General features: G+C 43.9%; 3 protein-coding genes across 6 annotated transcripts; 2 read left to right on the top strand and 1 right to left on the bottom strand.

Annotated features, from left to right (window-relative positions):
- Positions 1-394: 394 nt before the first annotated feature.
- LOC115765832 (protein cueball) lies at positions 395-14,198 on the top strand. Of its 2 annotated transcripts, none has more exons than XM_030709557.1 (4): positions 395-547; positions 11,380-12,736; positions 12,808-13,144; positions 13,205-14,198. In XM_030709557.1, exons 1-4 carry the CDS (start codon positions 499-501, stop codon positions 13,322-13,324), a joined length of 1,863 nt encoding a protein of 620 aa, XP_030565417.1. In that variant the 5' UTR covers positions 395-498; the 3' UTR covers positions 13,325-14,198. The 2 variants fall into 2 exon arrangements, with proteins under 2 accessions (XP_030565417.1, XP_030565416.1); XM_030709556.1 differs by lacking the exon at positions 395-547 and adding an exon at positions 6,875-7,404.
- On the bottom strand, positions 608-6,343 carry LOC115765831 (puromycin-sensitive aminopeptidase). Its single transcript, XM_030709555.1, has 6 exons — positions 6,265-6,343; positions 5,128-5,768; positions 2,761-3,577; positions 1,380-2,704; positions 1,197-1,319; positions 608-1,138 (listed from the first exon to the last, which is right to left on the bottom strand). Exons 1-6 carry the CDS (start codon positions 6,326-6,328, stop codon positions 929-931), a joined length of 3,180 nt encoding a protein of 1,059 aa, XP_030565415.1. The 5' UTR covers positions 6,329-6,343; the 3' UTR covers positions 608-928.
- A 491-nt stretch (positions 14,199-14,689) lies between the features above and the next one.
- On the top strand, positions 14,690-20,824 carry LOC115765834 (poly(U)-binding-splicing factor half pint). 3 transcript variants are annotated; one of them, XM_030709558.1, is made up of 5 exons: positions 14,690-14,797; positions 15,189-15,282; positions 18,458-18,752; positions 18,998-19,501; positions 19,561-20,824. In XM_030709558.1, exons 1-5 carry the CDS (start codon positions 14,795-14,797, stop codon positions 20,561-20,563), a joined length of 1,899 nt encoding a protein of 632 aa, XP_030565418.1. In that variant the 5' UTR covers positions 14,690-14,794; the 3' UTR covers positions 20,564-20,824. The 3 variants fall into 3 exon arrangements, 1 of the variants encoding a protein (XP_030565418.1); XR_004018152.1 differs by lacking the exons at positions 14,690-14,797; positions 18,998-19,501; positions 19,561-20,824 and adding an exon at positions 15,671-15,710 and having other exon boundaries at positions 14,812-15,282; positions 16,289-18,540; XR_004018153.1 differs by lacking the exons at positions 14,690-14,797; positions 18,998-19,501; positions 19,561-20,824 and adding an exon at positions 15,671-15,715 and having other exon boundaries at positions 14,812-15,282; positions 16,289-18,540.
- Positions 20,825-21,457: the final 633 nt, after the last annotated feature.

Raw genomic sequence — 21,457 nt, 5'->3', positions numbered from 1 at the left:
CATATGTATGTATGTATTTATGTATGCATGTAAGCATGCATGTATGCATGCATGTATGTACGTGTGTATGCAGGCATGTATGTATGTACGTATGCATTTATGCATGCATGCATGTATGTACGTATGTATGCATGTGTATGTATGCATGTGTGCATGTATGCATACATGCATTTATGTAAGCATGCATGCATGTATGTATTATGTATGCAAGGATGCATGCTTGTATGTGCGCATGTATGTAGGTATCCGAACATGTATTCATACATGCATGCTTACATGTTTGCATATATGCAACACAAAATTGCATACATGTACAAATATGCAAACTTAACACTTCGCCCAAAAAATAGTTTAATCGCATTTTCCACCGACGAAGCTTGGATTCTGCGAAAAGTGTGAAAGTGTGTCTTAAATGATATTTCGTATGGATGGATCTTCGGATATAAATTTGAACACGACGCGGCAACCACATTTCCACCAAGAAGGGTTGATGGGATCATGCGTGCGGAATTTCCCCCATCAAATCGTGCACCTTTAGCACCATCAGGTAAATAGCGATATTAGATCACAATCTATAATATCAGAAACAGCATTCTTTCTTATTTTTTTATTTGAATTGCATTTATTTATTTATCGTCGTAAACTCAACATAACTTTTGTATAATAGAAGTGCACATTTTTGTTTTTTTTTTTCTTTGAACTCGGTTTTAAATGCCGCTAGGCTCTCCGGTTGCGGGGCCGTGAGAGGATGCCGAGGAGTCAGTTGTTGTTGCTGCTTAATAATGCTAACCTATTTGGCTCACTTAGGGGCGGGGAAAGGGGAAGGGGCGGGCGGGGGTTGGGTTTTTGTGACAGCTTTGGTCGTGTTCTTGTTATAGTTGTAGTTGTTGCTAAATGCTTTGGTATGCGTCGTCATGCCGGGCCACGCCTACACGTCAGTGAGAAACTCGGTCAGCTTCTCGCGATCGCGCTGCAGCCAAGCGGCATTCAGGCGTATTGTCTCGACGGCCTGGGAGACGGTGCGATCACAGCCGGGTATCAGGTTGGCCTTGAAGAACTCCTCGACTTCGCGCGCCTTCTCCTCGGAGGCGAAATTCTCAATCAAATATTTAATGAGACGCGTCAGCAGAAAGCCGCCCTGGAAAAGATTTTAGGATCAGTTGTGAGATTCAAGGAATTGAGGCTTGAAATGTTACCTGATACTGTTCCAGCAGCTGCTTGTTGTTCTCCTTGAAGAACTCCCAGGCCATGTCGCGACCCTTGGGATTAACCGCCACGGCCACAATGACGAACACCGAGTCCTGGGCGCGCACCTCACCCTAAGATCACAAACAAGATTAAAGTCCCGGCAGATATATGAATCGTCTCCGGCTACTCACCGACATGGCAAAGTCAATGACGCGACGGAGGAGCTTCACGTCGCCAATGCAGCCGAGTGCTCGGCTGATGCGATCCTGTTCCTCGTGCAGATCGGTCGAACGGTACAGCATGAGCATTTCCTCAAAGATCTCCTCATCGCCATCCTGCAGCACGGCCTTGTAGCAGGTGCTGCGCAAATCGGCGGGCAGCGCCTTGGTGCCATTGACATGGCTGCGGAATCGCTTGCGTGCCTCCTCCGTGATTTCGGGACTGCGGAAGGAGACGAGACGTGTCAGCACCAGGCTGCGCAGCAGCGTATCCAAATGATTCTCATTGTCGCGTGGCTCCCAGCCGAGACGCTTGGCCACCGGCTCGTACAGGCTGCGTCCAAAGTTGTTGAAGTCCTCCATGAGATCTGTGTGGGAGATCAGGATATGGAGGTTGGCAAGCGAATTCGTGATGGCCGTCCACACAGTGTAGTTGGTCTCGTTGCGATAGGAGCCGACCAGTTGGAGCACATCAACGGTGCTGGCTTGCCCAGCCTGCACCATGGCAAACATGTCATCGATCAAGCCCAGCCTGTCCAGCGGCGGCAGCTCCATGTTCTGCACGGCCGGCAGCAGCTGGTCCAGCATCTCCTCGGAGTAGCGTGTGCGATAGTAGCCAACGGTGCCGGGATTGATTTTGATCCAATCGTCCTCGGAGACATTGTCCAGCACCACCTCCATGGAGGCCTTTTCCAGCAGGAAAGTCTTGGCTATCTGATTGGGATTGCGTGATGTGGACACCGATATGGGCACCACCCACAGGCAATCCTCGTCCGCCTTCGAGCCGTCGGCGGTGAATTTCCTTTGGGTTAGCCGCAGCAGACGCTGCGTCTCGCTCTTCTGCTCGGACTCGACGCTGACGACGGGAAAGCCTTTGTACTTGGTCCAGCTGGACATGACAGCGCCAACATTCTTGGAGCTGGCCTCCTGCAGTGCCTCCCACAAATCCTCGGTGCAGGTATTGCTATACTGATGCCGCGTCAAATAGAGATTCATGCCCTTGCGGAAATCATCCTCGCCAATATAATCGTGGAGCATGCGTATGACCGAGGCGCCCTTGTTGTAGCTAATCTCATCGAAGATCTCGTCAATTTCCGATGGATGGCCGACGGGCACCTCGATGGGATGCGAGTTCTTCAACGAATCCAGCTCCAGGGCACGGGTATACATGTCCGTCACAAACTGTGTCCAGATATCGTACTCGGGGAACAGATGATGCACGCACAGGAACTCCACAAACGAGGCGTAGCCCTCGTTGAGCCACAGATGCGTCCACCATTCCATGGTCACCAGATTGCCTAAAAGTACACAATTATCAGAGAGAATCTTTGCACTCCGGACTCGGCCTGCTTACCGAACCATTGGTGGGCAATCTCGTGGCCCACGGTGAGGGCGATCGACTGCTTGCGCATGAGCGAGGTGTTCTTGGGATCGACCAGGACGAAGGTTTCGCGATAGGTGACCAGACCCCAGTTCTCCATGGCGCCCGCTGAGAAATCGGATATGGCAATCAGATCCATCTTGGGCAGCGGATAGGCAATATTGAAATAGCTCTTATAGTAGGGCAGCACCTTGGTGGCCACCTCCAGGGCGAACTGGCCCTGATCCTTCTTGCCGACGGGCGTAAAGACGCGCACAATGACGCCATCGTCCGACTTGGCCTCCACAAAATCGTATTCACCAACAACGACGGCCACCAGATAGGTGGACATGATGGGCGTGCGATCGAAGCGCACACGACGCAATCCGCTGGGCAGGATGTCCTCCTTTTTCACGGGCATATTGGACAGCGCCACCCGATCCTTGGGCACCACCAGCGTTATGTCAAAGGTGGCCTTAATTGCCGGCTCATCCCAGCAGGGAAAGCAGCGTCGCGCATCTGTCGCCTCGAACTGGGTGACGCCCGCATAGCGCTCCTCGCCGTTGGCCGTGAAATATTTGCTCCGATAGAAGCCCTTCATTTTGTCATTCAGCTCGCCCGTGAAGGACATGTAGAGCACACCAGCCGTGCCCGCCGGCAACAGCTCCCCGAATTCCAGTACGGCCGTTTCATTCTCCTTGGAGTAGGTGATGCGATCCGCTTTCAGTTTCTCGCATTCATACTGAAACTCCGCCCCCTCGATGGTTATGTCCAGCGCATTGAGGGTGATGCGTCGCGTTGGCTCTATGACCTGGATCGAGCATAATAATAACAAGCAATTAGCATGGTTCGCGGAAAAAAAGGGGCAATAAGTCAATGATCGTGCAGCATTCATCAACCAGCACAAAAATGCAATGAGAATGCGGGACTAATAGATACCCTTTAGCATGATGCTTCGAATAACATGCACACTTACAATATACAGACAATAGACCAAGACTAAATGTGGGTGAGTGTTAATTTAACCGCCTTTCTATGCGATTTTCATGAATTCAAGTGAGGGTTAAGATGGAGGAGAGATTGGTATTGAGAGTAAGCGAGAGGGAGAAAGAATAAAAGAGAGAAAGAAAAAGAAGGGGAAAAGCACAGAGATTATGCTTCTACAAAGTACACATGCAGATAAAAAAAAAAATATTTCAAGATAGACGTGACAATCGATTAGATAGAGGAATTATAGCGTAGCGGCTGTTATCAAAAAATTGAAAGAAAGTTAATATGCGTATCGTATTATAAACGAGTATATAGAAACAAGGGACTAAATCAGAGCACATGCATGATTTTTCAGCTTGTTACAAACTTTCGCACAAGTCTAATATACAACTCCTAATCATTTTTAAAGAGAATACAAAAGGTAAAACGAGTAGAAGCGATTCAAACGAAAGCAGATTCGCAATATACCGTTATTTCAAGGTCATAATTCATCTACAGTGAGCATTGCCTACAGTAAACCAATTTTAAACTGAATAATATTTGTATCTGTGCTAAAGCAATTTATGTATATTAACTTATTAGATTGTTTTCTCTTCATGTTATCTTACAGGATAAGAATTTGGCAAATCGCGTGTTCTTCATAGCGAATATATACTGTATGCGAATATTTTTGCTAGCCCGGTTTCCGGCTTAAACCCGTTTTGGTCAACTTTTTGGTTGTATATCAGTTAAAGTAGCAGCAGCCGCCGTTAAGATTTGCACAAGTATGTATTTTATCATCTTCTCTTTTTTTTTTTTTTTGGAATTTTTTCTATAAACGGTATTTTTGATGGGCGATCAAATAGTCAAAGCCCAAAACCCGTTGCTGCTGCGCCTTCGGAAAGGTAAACAGAATGTGTATACCGTTATGAGATCAGCAGAGGCGTCGGCGTTGATCAGTGAACGGGGGGCGGGGGGTTGGCAAATTGTATGGCGCAGTGCGCCACAAAAACAAATAAATTCACAATAATTGCCAGTCATTGCTTGATGTCAACCCATAACAAAGAAACATTTCCTTGTCGACGACATGTCTGAACGTCGCCTGCATGCAAATTGCAGCATAAAGAGAAAATGGCACGCACACACACACACACACGTACAGACTAGGCGTATGTGTAAGGGAGAAGGTATGAGTTTTTGCACACGTCAGAAATGAACCAAACATGCACACACACACACACAGACAGACGCGCGCGCAGAGCCAAAGAGAGAGAGAGAGAGAAAAAATGACCTGCATGCAAGATACACATACATACATATTTATGATTTGTAGTCAAAGTGAAAGCGAAAGTGAACGAAAAACTTAGCGAAACGTAACGTAACGGTACTTACACTGATTTGCACAATTGTCTTGCCCGTAAAACTGAACGCCTCCAGATCAGGCTGCAGGATTAGCTCATAGTGCTTGGGCACCACATTTGTGGGCAGCCGCTCAAATTCTGTGACCACCGATTGTGCCATATTGTTGTGGCCGTTCGACTGCTCCGCCTGACAAAGATGACTGCAGCAGCTGTGTATGCGACGATTATGGCTTAATTGTGGTCCTTTGCCTAGAACAGGCTCAGCTCCAACCAAGTCCGCCGATGTATGGGCAAGTATGTCGCGATAACGACTGCACAGATCGCCCAGCAGTGGGGCGTCGCTGGTCTTGAGTGGCGCGCCCAGCGATATGTCCGAATAGTCGCGATAAAACTGTTTTTGCACCTTCACAAACTGCTTCGACGATACCAGAGTATTGAGGTGGCAAGTCTCTGCACGTAGATGGGCAGAATGCTTATCAACGCAGCTAAGGCAAAGGCACGGGCGTAGGCGGTAACGGAGGCGCAACGTTGGGGCGTTAGTAAAAGCACAAGCGCAGCACCGAAAGCTCTGGCGAGCCAGTTTCCACAGTGCTGTCGGTTTGTTTAGTAACTGTTGCTTGGAGGCGGGGGAGGCGTGCAGCGGGAACAGATTTGCTTGGTTGCAGGCTGAAACTAGATGTGGAAGATAGCTGGCACAGAGGATTATTATTATTGTTATCACTGATTTTACGAGCGTTTCTTAATTGTGTTTATATTATTACGACAAGGGGGTAGTGCGGGTAGACTGCGGGGTACTGCGGGTGGCTGTACTGTTCTCTCACCTTCGCACAAATGCTGCTCAAAATCGGAATTGGCTTTAGCTAAATCCAAATTGAGTTTGCCAAGTTCTGCAAGTATGACGTTTGAATGCACTTACGTTAAATTTAACTGTATTATGTTAGTTAATTTTTGCAGAAAATTTATTAGAGAGTGAATGAATACTGCGGGCAGCTGCTGGCGGCTTCTGCTGACGAAAAAAAAAAACAACACGCTTTCAGTGTGACCCACTTGCGCTTGGTACGTTTCGGTATTGGACCGCACAGCTGATTGCGCACTCTACAGACGTGTTGTTATGCAGCCGTATTGTTTGCTGTTATAAAAAGTGTTCACTGAGTACGTGTGTTATTACCGTTTCTGAATTTCCAGGCCTGCTTTGCTGTACGTATACCTCCTTTTAACGCATTTTTGTACATGGCACTGCAACGTTGAATTTATTTTTAAAAATAAAACGTTTTATCGGTAGCGCATTAAGTGAGTTCCACCTTCCAGCTGTTTACCAACACTGCTATGCGTCTCCCACACGCTGCAACTTGCAGTACGATATTTGTAATGTTTGGATATCGATAAATTTGTATCGATAGGTTACTTGAACTATTTACTGTTATAGGGTCATAACGGATATTGGCATTTGAATTTTGAGTGATCGTTTTTAGCAGAAAATTTTGCAAGTAGTTTGCTGATGATCTATCTTAAAGGTTGTGTCAAATATGCTTACCAAGCTAGCACCAAAAATAATATTCCAATGAATCGCAAGATTCATTATCTTACGCAGTTTTTTAGCCTGTCTTCAAAGTATCTTACGCCAATAGAGATAATCTCTTTTAAAGATTGACCAATGCCCACTCTAACAGCTGTTTTACTGCCTAACATAAATACAAAATGTATTTTATATGCATAATTTATTTTATTCAATTTAAATTTTATTACATTGCATATATTCACTTTACTTCACTTCACTTCACTTCACTTTTCACGCGTATATCACTGTTAGCACGGAAATTCAGTTTCTACGTAGGCTTAAATCAGAAATTAAATACAATTAAAATCGGTTTTTTCTAAAATCCTCCTGTCGACAATGTGGCAACGCCGGCACAACACAAAAGTACTAAAAAATACCACAGCTAGCACTGCACACCGATACCCACGGGGTATTCGTTGTGGCGGCAGTAAAAACCGATTTAGTAATTGAGAAGTTATTCGGTTGTGCGCAACGTTGGGTCGGTTGCTTTTAAAACCCCTCAGTGAATATCCATTCACGTAAGAATAGGCAGCACATGCTTCCCGCTCGACATTTACTCTGACTTCCAGCTCAAATTGCACTTGCCAGGAGAAGGAATAACCGTACAATAGAAAACGCGCGTCCATTTGCAATTGTCCAGAGTATTAGAAAAAATGAAATTGTGTTCATCGCAACAGTTTGGTGTAGCTGTCTTGTTTATTGTTTTGAATATATGCTCGCCATTAGCAGATGCATCGCCAATTGCCTGGGGTAAGTGTGTTTTTGTTCTTTAACAGCAGCTATTATACAATTTTCCATTGGCATTGGTTAGAAAGTGTTGCATGGCGGTGGCAACGCTGCCAGTGCACCTGAACGTAACAGTGTGCCCCACTCTTGAACAGAAATCAATTTGCCATCGGTTTGGCAGCAGACAATGCGTTTGCTTTATGCTTGATTGCATAATCGGTTGACATTTAAGTGCTTCAGCTACGTAAATAAAAAGAGATTCTAGTCTTTTTATGAATGTGACCGTGTCTACTATATGTTTTTGGCCATGTTTGCGTTTATACGTGTCGCGCATACGTGTGGTGTCGTGTGCGTTTACTCTATGCTAACCATCAGCTGATTATGCCATTTTGTTTTCTTCATATCAATCTGTTTTGGCTACGCATTTGTCTTATCGCAGTTGAGTTTATCAATTCAAGTTCAATCTTTTGGTTAATTTCATAAACCAATTCTAGTTGCAGCATATCCTAGCGCCGCCTATATTCCGACAATGTTGCACGCGCACTTTCACCCCCGCTGAGCGGAGAGAGCGCTGCGGCAGTTCGCTGCAGCAGAGACATACATAGAAAAAAAAAAAACAATCCCATAGCCGCCATTGAGAGTTGCTTAATTGTCACGTATGCCGCAAAAATTTGCCGGTTTTGTTAATTTGTTTTCTTTCACTTTTTGCTGATTTGATTGTTTTTTTTTTGTTTTTTCTACAACATTTTTGTCTCGTCTGACACCCAGCTTCGCTGCGTTTCAACAAAAAAAGCTTGCGACTTTTGTTTACGCTGAGCTCTCGGCTTACTCCGGCGTCGAACTCAAGTCTTGTTGTTGTTGCGTCTGTTGGAAATTCAGCAACGGCAATTTGAGGCGAATTCTTAAAATGTGTGCGTGTGCACATAAATACATGTGTGTATGTGTGTGTGATTTACTGTCATACATATGTATGCATGTGTATTCCAGTTACAGTTACGATAACTAATCAAGCTATCAAGAAATCCACGTGTTGCCTCGCATTCAAGTGGATATTATTTGCAGTCATATAACAACTTGTTGCCGCCTGAAATACAGAAAAGTTACATTAGATGTTTATTATTTGTTACTAAATATTGATTTTATATTGAACAGGTTTTAAAGCTAAACCCATTTTGTCAGATCAATGCACCTGCCAGCATGTGCTCTGAAGATTGGGGCAGAACGACGGCCAGATACCCTTTAGCTCCATCTTGCGTCGTATTCATTCTAACTAAGGTTAAAATGTTCTTAAAACCCGATATTTATCGATTTCGTCTAGTTATCGATAGAGAGAAACACTGTATAACAAATTTGAACTCTCAAAATCTTATAAACTGTAAGTTTGCATGTGAATTTGAACTAGTTCAATATACCCTTTTGTGGTCCGCTGGCTACAGGGCATTCCAAGGGTTCTCCATAAATTTTCAAATGGTTTTATATTTACATAGTACGTAGTATGCTAAATGGATCTCACTTAAATATGTATTAGCTATGAAATGGATCTCGAAAAGTGACTCTGAATACAGATTTCTTTATATATATATATATGATATGTGTTTGGCTCTTCTTCATTACAAAAACTGTAAACTAGGGACGGTATTCATTTCCATAGACATTTGTAAACATGAAAGATTCAGACTCTCGAAGTGCATCGAGAGCCCATCAAATCTCTGCTTAGAGATATTTTTATGATCCGCCGAGTTCATTTGGATTATCTATGAAACGTTGGGTCAATGTCAACGACCATTCGATGATATTTTACAAATTTTGCGACGCAAAAAACATATTTAAAAAAAAAAACAATTAAAAAAATGTTTACATTTGTATTTGTTCGTTTTTTTTTTTTTTTTGATAATTACAGTCAATAATTTAATAAATTATTATCTATCACGAACTTAATGTTAGGTTTTGTGACTCATCGAACTATAAACGAATCGAATAAACTATTTGATTGAACTTTATTTAGCCAACGTTTGCAAACATGTAAACTTATTTTGAATTCAACATTTTCTGCATCGATAAGCCGTTGACCTCAAAGCCCCTTAGTGCGAAGGTTAAACTATGCTCAAGACCCTCAACAGACCAGACAGACTGAAAGCCAAATCATTGGAAAGGTTCGCCAATACCTTTTACAGTAGACAATTAGACAGACTGAATGTATATATATCTATATCTATATATATATGGGCATAAACTAATGAATATACCCTATGCCCTGGCTAAAGTGTATTCTCATTTTGTCAAGCGAAATGTAACGCCAGGTTTTCGACTACTTTTACGATTTGAAACTTACTTTATAACTGTATAGCTATATATATATTATTTCAGCTGCGCTAAGATCTAGCTGTTTTGCCAAGATATCTAAGGTTCAAACCCATAGCGTGCCCCTATATCATTTGTTATCTGCCTTTGGCTCAAAGGGCAAGAGTCGAAATGTTGTACCACGCAGCTGTATAATGTCTGCTAAAGGGTATATCGACTTTGCTATTTCTTTTGTTATTTGTTTTGTTTTTTGTTGTGAAGACAACCTGCCCCGCGCTGATGCTTCACACGCGACAGTGACCCACAAAAAACTACGAACTGCGGCCAAATGGTCAAATGTCCAAATCGAGTCAAGTATTGTTTGGTTTTCTGTGTTCGTTAAGCTATTTGCCAGATCGTGTGTGTGTGAAAGTGAAAGCCAGCCGGACACCTGTTGCATTAGCCTTCGGATCGGCACGCATTTGTATATCCATTACGGAAATGCTGCCGGGTCAGCTGTTTTTTCCAGGTAGTTTAGCTGCCATTTCCGTGCTTTATTTGTTTTTATTGTCAGGCGTACTTTATCAAAATCAATTGCATTAAATGCCTAATTAACAGCTGGCATGTTGGCCAAAATAAAGAACCGGTTCGACAATGTTTAAAATCGGCTTTTTAACGCCTTCTTTTTTGTTTGGGGGGGGGTTTTCAACAGTTCTGGAATCTGACTAACCGCGCATAATATATAGCGCAGATGGGCGGGTTTCTTGTTTCCCTGTGTTTCACCTGTTTTACGTCTCTCGCTGAGCTGCAGGTGGCAGCTGTATACCTGGCCCGACATCATTTTAATTACGTCTTGACCTGTGCATATTTTTGTTTTTCTTTATGCATTGGGGTTTTTCACATCGGGGTTTTTCAATCTGGGTTCAGGCACGTTATCTTATCAGTCCAGACTCGATTTTGAACATTTATAATTCGATTTGGTTCGGCAAAGTTGTGCAACAGCTGCAGTGCATCAGCCAATGCATTCATGAATAACCTCCTGTCTTCATGAGATTCTCAGATCTTAAATATAGATAATTCTTAGGATTAATACTTTGAGCTATGCTTAAGAAACCATCTATCACTTTTCATTGATATTTTCAAAATATGAGGAAATATAAAGAATTATAAACTCTTTAGGAGAAAATATATCAATTTGCAAGTCTCTAACTTGTTTAGTCTTCGAGTTCAACGCGTTTGACTCTTAGCCTAAATCGACTTAGTTCTTCGTCCAATCAAGAAATAAGAAATTTAAATAATCTAAACGCTTTCTTCTACCTTTTACATATATATTATACTTCAATGGGTATAAAAATGGCGCGTAATTAATTGAAACTCAAATCTAAATTCCTAATTTATAATAATAAAGCGAACCTTGATTGAAATACGATACGACTTTTATGATCAACACAGACAGAGAGAGAGAGAGAGAGAGAGAGATATGGATTCTTGAAGAGGGCGCGTGGCAGAACAACGGGACATGTGGCGCTAACTTAATTGAATGCGATTTATTGAACTTAATTTGCAATGCTCCTGCACATCCCCAACCCACCACCCCCGCCCCCATCGCCAGCGAGCATTTATTAGTAATTTATGGCCTGCCTTATCTAATCGATAGTCATCGATAACAACAATCGCCTGAGCGTGAATGCCGACTAATGCAACACTTGCATTTTTCAGACTTTGCCGTTACGCTGCGCGACAAGATTCTGTTTTTGGACAACAGATGGCGCACAATTGGTTCAGCCGCGCACGAATTCGAGGAGCTGTCCGCCTTGGCCTTCGATGAGGCCGAGGAGCTGATCTATTTTAACGATCAGCAGCATCAGAACGGCAGCATTTTCTCGTTGCGTCGCGATGCAACGGTTGCCTCGCACATCGTGGAGCAGGCGGTGCAGCGGACGGGCAATGATTCGGTATCCGGACTGGCATACGATCCGCTCAATCGCAATCTCTTCTGGGCGGACATGCGCCAGAGCAAGATCTACTTTGCCAGCATCGATACGCTGTACACGGAGCCGCCCAAGGTGCTAGTGGATCTGAGCGCCGAGGGCGGCCGCCCGGACGGCGTGGCCGTGGATATCTGCCGCCGTCAGCTGTACTGGACAAACTGCAAGATCAATCATGCGACCGTGGAGCGCATCGGCTTGAACGGCACGGGCCGAGAGACAATCATCAAGCAGGATATCGATATGCCGCGCGGTATTGTGATCGATCAGCTATCGGATCGCATGTTCTGGATTGACGACAAGGTGGGCATCTTCTATGCCTTGGAGAGCGCACGTCTCGACGGCAGTGATCGCCAGCTGGTGCTCAAAGACAAACACCAGAGCCCCATACAGCTGGCTATTACGGAGGACACAATCTACTGGACAGACAAGGCGGACAAAGCCGTCTGGAGCTATCCCAAGCCGGCGTACAACAAGCCGGCGACGAATTCCAGCGAAATGCAGCCGCAACCCACAAAGCTGGCCAGCTGGAAGGAGGATGTATACGGCATAGTGGCGCGCACGGGTTTCTATCAACACCTGCAGAAGGATGCGCACTGCGCCAGCGTCGTAAGGAAGGTCAAACAGCGCCTGGACAACAAGCTCAACAATAGGACACACGAACGCAGCGCCGTGGAGGAGCGCATGGATGCACTGGAGCGGGAGCATTGCCTGAACGGCGCCAGCTACATGAGCCGGGGTAACTTCTGTATATGCCCGGTGGGCTACAAGGGTGCACGCTGCGAGATATCCGAATGTCATAATTTTTGTGTGCACGGCACCTGCGAAATCTCCGACATGGGCTATCCCAAATGCTACTGCCAGGAGGACTTCTATGGCGAACGCTGCGAATACTATAAATGCAACGGGCACTGCCTCAACGATGGCCACTGCCTCGTGGACAAGGAAAGCGGCGAGCTGAGCTGCGACTGCCATGAGAACTTTACGGGCACACGCTGCGAGCACAACGAGACGGCGCATTGCGCCAGCTACTGTCAGCACCTGAAGCAGCATCCGGATGCATTTGTGCCCGCCAGCTGTGTGGACATGTGAGTACCCTTCGTCTAGCTGTCCAGCTTCCAACACTAAACTCCCTTTTTCCCCCTTTTGGCTCCAATAGCTGCGAGGAGCTGCGTCTAAGCAACGGCACAATTGTGACGGAATACCAGGCGGCAGCTCCACTGTGCGCCGACGGGCCCAGCAGCCTCCGGTCGGGCTCTGTGATCATTGTGCTCGTGGTAGGCATTGTGTCCAGCCTGGCGCTGGTGGCGGTCATTGTGCACGGCCTGCGACTCATCTACAAGCCGAAGCGGCCGCGCATCAAGAAGACCTTCGTGGTGCGCAAGCAGGCCCGTCTGAACTCCTCCAGCGACACGCCGCTCACGAACCGCCCGCTGGCCACCGAGCAGTGCGAGATCACGATAGAGAACTGCTGCAACATGAACATTTGCGAAACGGTGCGCATAAAATGCAATTCCAATTAAAATCTTTAACTAATTAGTGTATACAATTTACAGCCCTGTTTTGATCCCAAGCTGGTGGAGCAACAATTTGCGGCGCGCGATAGAAAGTCGCCCTGCGTCAAGGAGGACAAGAAGATACTGATACACAATATGGAAGATGATCTATTAACCTAGGCGCCTGTCCAATTGCATAAACGTTCACGTCGTGCACGGATCGATCAGGCGGCATTCGAGCTTGAAAAGCTGGTGCCGCCCGCCACAGCCGGCTCGTCGTGGTCCACGTCGTCGTCGTTATCGTCGTCGTCGCCAGGTGCTCTACCAAAGCTCGCACATATACAAAGACCTAGCTGAATTCATATAATACTTAATTGATGGAAACGTGTACTTAGCAATCATTTACGTTTAGTTTTGGTCTCATTAATTTATTATTTTTGAGGAATTTCACCGTGTGTAACGTTCATGTAGTTTTTAAGTTTTTAGCTTGAGATCGGTTGAAGGAAATTTTGTTTTGAGAAATTTGAAAAGGTTTTAATTGAAATGCAGTAAAGTCTTCTGACTGACATTAGCTTTAAATCACACGTACTTATATATACATATATAGTATATAGTTAGATGCGGCTGAGTTCATGAATAATTGCCATTTGCACAATGAGGCAAAAATGTGATTCACAACGGTTAAACTGTTGTCAATAATAATAAAGAACGCAAATAATATAAATGAATTGCAAGAACTTTTCAAACGTGGCAGCAAACGCATCTGTTTACAGAGTTCCTTTAACATAATCCCATTAACATAAACGCACACACACACACACACACACGCGCATACAGACACTGTTCTGCTGTCATGACAAATCTAACTGCCATGTCTACAACATCAAATCTGTTCACACCGAAATTGCCTTTGTGTATTTACATAATTACATACTTACATACAATTGATCGTAGCCACTGCGAATGCGAGTTGTAAATATGCGTAAATTAGATTTTAATTGTAATTAATAAGACACTGGTTGAACAATAAACAAGAGTATGTTTGTTTTAATAATCAAGTGTACTTGTTAAGTGTGCTATTTGTACTGCACTTTTGCTCTTGTTTAACCAACACATACATAGACAGCTTTCTGCACATCGCCTGACCGAATGCAATTGTATTTGACAACAGGAGTTAGTCACAAAGAGTAAGCATCATGACACTATACTATGTATATATATTATATATTAAATTTTTTTTTTCATATTTTAAGTAAGCTATTAGTCGCGTACACTCACAATGACATTGTTTTAATTGTTTTTTTCTTTTTGTATTTTGCCAAGTCGAATGGCAATTTAACCGACGAACCAAACACTTTAACGAATTTTAAAATGAATTAAATTTCTAATATCGATGTCTAAGATCTACGTGACCAATATCGATAAGTATAGCCAACGCAATATCGATGCACCACCATTGCTCAACACTAAAAAAACAAGCATCGATACTTGGCTGCGACAGCACTATCGATACAACGCAAGTACTTTTCGTCGTATCCATTTTTCTTGACGTCACATCAAATTTTCGCAAAATATAAAACTTGTATTTAAATCACATATATACCCAGCCAAATACACATAAATAAAGTTAAATTTGTGCAACTAGATAGGATGGTATGTTCAAAACAGTAACAACCACATTGCTGTCGTTTATTTAGCTTGTTTTTCGACTTTGCGCTTGGCGTGGCTGCCGCAGCCGCTGCCGAAGCGCGTGCCCTGCAATTATTTTTTTTTTTTTGCATTAACTTGTGCGTTTGAACTCATCTGTGAATGTGCGTTTTATATAAAGTCAAATCGTAGTTGGCTACGCTTGTTGAAAGTTGAAAATATACTGCCAGGCACAGGCACAAGCATTCTTCTAAAAGTCGACAGCTCGCGCCCGTGTGTATCTACATACATACATATATATCGTGCCTCGCTTGTGCCGTCGCGTTCCGCGTACCTTGCCATACGTTTACTAATCCAGTGACCTTCGCTTTGGGGTTTTTTTCTTTTGCATTTGCAGGGCAGCAACGACAGAGCCTCCAGATCGCCGCGTTCGGATGACCAGCGCGATATCGGCGAGATGCCAGTCACAAAGCGTTCACGCTCGGACTCGGGTAAGTGTTTTGTCTTGTTGCGGGCGGGGTGGGAGAAGGGGTCAACTTGTTTATATGCATAAGTATGTATCTATAGAGTATATACAGAGTATATATATCTATGTATATATATATATTTATATGCGTAAGTTCACATAAAACAGAAAGAGAAATAAATATATATATGTAGGTTAATGAAATGCCAGGCCACAAATCAAACAAAAGGAAAATATATATATCATATTTTTTTTTGGTTGAAATTTTATATTTTCTCTGAAAACATAAACATTTGCATACACATCTCTCTCTCTCTCTCTCTCTCTCTCTCTATTTTCTACTACTTCGTTGCATTTTAAGGGCCAGCACAGACGCTATTAAATAATCGGTTTTTCTTTTTGTTCTGCTTAAGTAATTGCAGACTTCATAAACGCACGATGATCTCAAGTGAGGTGAGGTGAGAGTCAAACAAATAACGAAAACCAAATCGAAATGAATACGAAACGAAACAATAACAGACAAGTCAAGTCTCAGTCCAAACCACACGCGATCCCCAAAACTAATTGCGAATCGATTCCTACTCGAATCCGACTCAACTGTCCATACAAAGTATCGATATGTGTCGTCATTGTGAGAGAGTGCGTTGCACAAAAATCAAAACGAAAAACAAAAACAAAAAAAATACACCAAAGTCACATAATATATATTAATATAATTAATGCGTTAACATAAGATCGAAGCGTTGGCTCGACAACAGGTTGCAAAAATGAAGTTTTTCATTTAACTAGGGTCCAGCCCGCAGCGTGTATATGAGTACAGTGAATCCTCGCCGCATCAACACTGCGAAACGCAACGAAACAAAACTAATCAAAAAAGCATATAACTATTCTCTATATTCTCTCTCTCTCTCTCTCTCTATTCTCTCTCTATTTCTTCTATATATCTCTTCTTTTTTTTCATTTATTTTGTAAGCGTTTTTTTCTTATGTTTGTTCCGCCCAAACGACTTGGTTCTTTTGTCGCCTATCAAGAATTGACATCGATCAAGAGATGCCGCCCCCCAAAATAGAGTATTGCCAATAACAACTGCTACTACCAAGATACATCAGCACCCGATACGGGAACGAATTGCATTTAATTGCTTTTAACAACATTTTTTGCCGATTTCAACGTCCACGTCGCGGTTCCCGCACTCGAGCTGCTTCGTCGTCGTCGTCGTCGTCGCCTCCGTCTCCGTCTCCCGCCTTCATATGTGCTGCGACAACGCGTTGGACTGATCCGCCCCACAGCCAGAATTAGTCGTTTTTTTTATTGTTTTTTTTTACTATATTTAATTATCAACATTGAAGTTGGGCGCGTGTCTTTTCGTGTCACGACCATTGAAAATTTCGTGAGTGTCAGTGTTGAGCAGTAGTTAAAAGTGACGTTAATTTTTGAAATTGCAAATGTACCAAATGAAGACAATATTTTCCAAATTGAAAAACATCACTTTTTAAAAGGGAATGAATTAATTATTAAAAACACATAATTATTGCTTGTTATTCATAACAAATCAACAAATTGTCCGATAGGCCAAAGAGAGCTACTGTTAAATCTAAATATGTATATAAATTTATGCATATTTATATGTGATCTCCAAATGATTTAAAATATATAGAAGCTTTATTAGTTAGCCGCGCAATCAAAAACCCAACGTGAAATATTTAAAGTAAAATATACACATAGTACATACACATATATATGACAAAATCACACACAACACATACATACACACACCAACACACACACACACACACAACATGATTAAGGTACGGCGGAAAAACTTAACCAACTTAAAAACATATTGTTGCTCTTATTATCGTTTCAGCGTCTTGTTTTCTTTTTATTTTTCTCTTTTTTATCACTGAGCAATGTAATGTGTGACCCTTCAAGTCAATATACCACGCCCCCAACTCATGGAAACCGTATCGAAACGCACATATATAAGGTCGCTTATAATTTCTATTTTTATAATACATTTACAGGAATTGTGCACACCGTTATGCCAGCTTTCCAACACTGTACACAACGTTGATAACTATTGAATTTTGACTTCAGTTCGTTTTGTAAGCCCTGGGGTGTTGAACCTATTTTTTGTTACAGTGTGCACAGTTCTTGGGTATTTTCTTCTTTGGTTTCGATTTGTGCGGCGACGATTTGCCGGCTGGATGTCCGTTGGAAGAGCTTTAAATGATATTTCGATTGATATACTCGCTATAACTGCATTTATCTCTAATCTACGCACACACACACACACCACTCACACACACACACACAGTCGTACTTTTATTAGCACAGCCTACGTATACTTAGAAATATTAGGCTAATTTATGTCTTATTTTTACGGGTGCTTTCTTTTTAATCTTGCATTTTCCAGCTTTTACGAATGACAAATCAAATGCCTTGCAGTCCGTCAGGCAATATCCTATATCCATTTACGTAAATTCAAATCATTTATTTAATTCAAAAACATAAACTAACGAGGCAAAAGACGAAATACTAAGTGTTGTTAGTACGCAAAAAATACCGATAAACGATAACAGTTTGAAAAAAATACTGCATTTAAACGTAACGAGTAATGTGCATCGACAGCTTTTAATTGTCATATTGTGTTGTAGCCTCTCGAATCTCTGTGACTGAATCATCTGCCGGTTGGCAATTGGCCCGCGCACAAGCAGTTCCAGATCTTCTCCAGAACGCACACAAACACACACGCACACATACACACACAGTTACATATATGTATAAACTACTACAATATATGTATGTAGTTTCTTCGCCGGCCAGCAAAACTGTTGATTATGATTAATGATTTTTTTTCTATTTTTTCCTTTTTGTCTTTTATCTTTCTTGCAGGCATCGGTTTTTTGTTTGTGTCGCTTCAAATGCCAACTCGCGCACCATTGCCTTGGCCCGATTGCTGTGCCCCTCCTCGCTTGGTGATGGTCACAGCAATTGGGCCAACTCTGGTCTCGAGCTGCTGCTGGAGTCGACACAGACCTCATAAAAAGAAAACAAAAATCAAATCAAAACGAATCAAAGAAAAAAGTCGTATAAAAAACCAAATTGCTTAAACGATCCGCTTAGCGCTGATCGGTTCGATGATGAGCCCATTGTCATCATATCATATGAGATACACTAATCTGTCCTCCCAATTCTAGGCAAGTCAGCGGACACGAAAATTCCCTACCTTTCGCAGCCACTGTATGATCTGAAACAGACGGGCGATGTGAAATTCGGACCTGGCACCCGGTCCGCACTGCTGGGACTGCTCGGCGGTGCTCTGCCCAAGCTGACCTCGGAACAGCATGATCTTGTTAGCAAGGCCAAAAAGTATGCCATGGAGCAGAGCATCAAGATGGTCCTAATGAAGCAAACGCTTGCCCATCAGCAACAACAGCTGGCCACCCAACGCACCCAGGTGCAGCGGCAACAGGCCCTGGCGCTCATGTGCAGGTAATAAAAGAAGAGATTTGATTTGCATAAGATACGCAGACTTTGCCAATATATGATGCAAAACATGGAATATATTAAGTGAATAACCTCGTGGCCCGACCGCTGCTTCGCGTTATTGAAGTCGGTCTTTGGGTGCATCTGGTTTCCTGTGCAGCTTAGCTGATAAGATCTGAGCATTTGTGTATCTGAAATATTACTTTTCATAATATGTGTTGCCTAACTTATCCTTTTCTTGCTTTCGCCAGGGTTTATGTGGGCAGCATCTCGTTTGAGCTCAAGGAGGACACCATACGCGCCGCTTTCACACCATTCGGACCCATCAAATCGATCAATATGTCCTGGGATCCCATCACACAGAAGCACAAGGGTTTCGCATTTGTTGAGTACGAAATACCGGAGGGTGCCCAGTTGGCGCTGGAGCAAATGAATGGGGCATTGATGGGCGGACGCAACATCAAGGTGGGCAGGCCAAGCAATATGCCGCAGGCACAACAGGTCATCGACGAGGTGCAGGAGGAGGCCAAGAGCTTCAATCGCATATATGTGGCCTCCATACATCCAGATCTGTCGGAGGATGACATCAAGAGCGTCTTCGAGGCCTTCGGTCCCATTCTCTACTGCAAGCTCGCGCAGGGCACATCTGTGCACACGCACAAGGGCTACGGTTTCATTGAGTATGCCAACAAGCAGGCCATGGACGAGGCCATTGCCAGCATGAATCTCTTTGATTTGGGCGGCCAATTGCTGCGGTGCGTAAAAATCATTCTTTTCTAACACAATTTGCTTATCTTCTCACCTAATTCTGCAGTGTTGGACGTTCGATTACGCCGCCGAATGTGCTGTCGTGTCCTGCTACAAATTCGACAATGCCAACGGCTGCAGCTGTTGCTGCTGCCGCTGCCACAGCTAAGATACAAGCCCTGGATGCGGTGGCCAGCAATGCGGTGCTCGGTTTGTCTCAAAATACGCCCGGTCTGGGCATTGCCGCCAAAGTGAACGCCATGCCTGTGGTGAGTGCGGCCACCTCGGCGGCTGCCTTGCATCCTGCTCTGGCGGTGCCTACAGCGCCCGCTGCTGCACTGCTGCCGCCGGGCATATACCAGGCGCCCGGTCTTGGCGGACCCAGTTTGTTGGGCGTGCCGGTCGGTCTACCAACGCTGCAAAGTGTGGCACCCACACTACCGCCACCCGCGCTCCTAGCAACGCCGCCCGCCGTGGCTTTGGCAGCCGCGGTACCCGCCGCAGCAGCAGTGACACTTGGCGTGGTGGAGGCCAGCAATGGAGCACCGGTCGTCTTGTCCGCGGCAGCCAATAATGCTGCGGCAACGGCGGCAAATCTGTCGGAGAACATTAAGAAGGCGCAGGAGAAGCAGCAGGAGGAGCTGCAAAAGAAGCTGATGGATGAGGGCGATGTGCAGACGCTGCAGCAACAGGAGAACATGTCCATCAAGGGCCAGAGTGCACGTCAGCTGGTTATGCAAAGGCTGATGCGACCACAGGACTCGCGCGTCATCATCTTGCGAAATATGGTTGGACCCGATGATGTGGACGAGACGCTGCAGGAGGAGATTCAAGAGGAATGCAGCAAATTTGGCACAGTCAGTCGTGTCATCATATTCAACGAAAAACAAACCGAAAACGAGGATGACGACGAGGCCGAGATTATTGTCAAGATCTTTGTTGAATTCTCAGCGGGCGTCGAGGCGGTGCGCGGCAAGGATGCGCTACACGGACGTTTCTTTGGCGGACGACGAGTCGTCGCCGAGCTCTACGATCAGGCGCTCTTCGATCAAGGCGATCTGTCTGGTTAGAGAGCCGGAGTGTGGAGGGCAGAGAAGGATGCGATTGTATGTTTAGGCTTACGGATTCGGATACGGATACGGACCTTTATCTGGCAGCAAACAGCCTTTTTTTACTTAGAAATTAAACGAACAATTATTTATTACTTGGCGCGCAAGTCACAAGCCACAAATTGTGGCCGAAGGAGATTGTAAATTTTTGGACAAAGTCAATGATTGATGAGCACAGTATCTATTATAATTAAATAATACCTATAATATGGGCAGTTGAAATGTTGATAATGATTAATGTATTAACGATCCGATCCCGATCCCAAGCAATTGTCGCCAGTTTCTGTATAAATTAAGCAAAGTGCAAGTGTTTTCCCAGCCAGCACGTCCAACAGTTAATTTTTCTGTCGCATACACACAAAACTAACAGAGTGTACATTTTAATAATTTTGAGCGCTTAAAACTTACAATAAAAGTCTAGTTTCCCATAAAGCTAAGATTGTGCACTTATATATATTTTAAATCGATTTTTTTTCGGTATAAACAAATCGAAATCAATAAGACGATACGCTGTTAGCCTTAGCAGCCAGTTGGCAGTGCCAAATTGCTGTTACTGTTATTTAACAGAGATCTGTAGTTTGCGTTAACAGCAATCAATTTGCGTTAACCCAGTGAAAGAAGAAGAAGCATTGCATGAAAGAAAAATAGAAAATATGATGCCAAAAAGTGAATAATCAAGTGATATTCGGCCGAATAAAAAAGAACAACAACGATTTTTGTGTGTTTGTGTCGCGCAACTGGAATGTTAACGCGTTCCAAACCGTGCGGCGCCTCCAATCAAACGCATTCGCAGCCAGTTAAAGCTTTTTTTGACAAAGACATCGCAGCAGTAGCAGCAGCAGCAGCAACAATCAG

This window comes from Drosophila novamexicana, unplaced genomic scaffold, assembly GCF_003285875.2.
Source record: "Drosophila novamexicana strain 15010-1031.04,08,12 unplaced genomic scaffold, DnovRS2.1 tig00001058-arrow-arrow-pilon, whole genome shotgun sequence".
NCBI lineage: Eukaryota > Metazoa > Arthropoda > Insecta > Diptera > Drosophilidae > Drosophila > Drosophila novamexicana.
The sequence above is the reverse complement of the archived record's forward strand: the minus strand, read 5'-3'. Positions and strand labels throughout refer to the sequence as shown.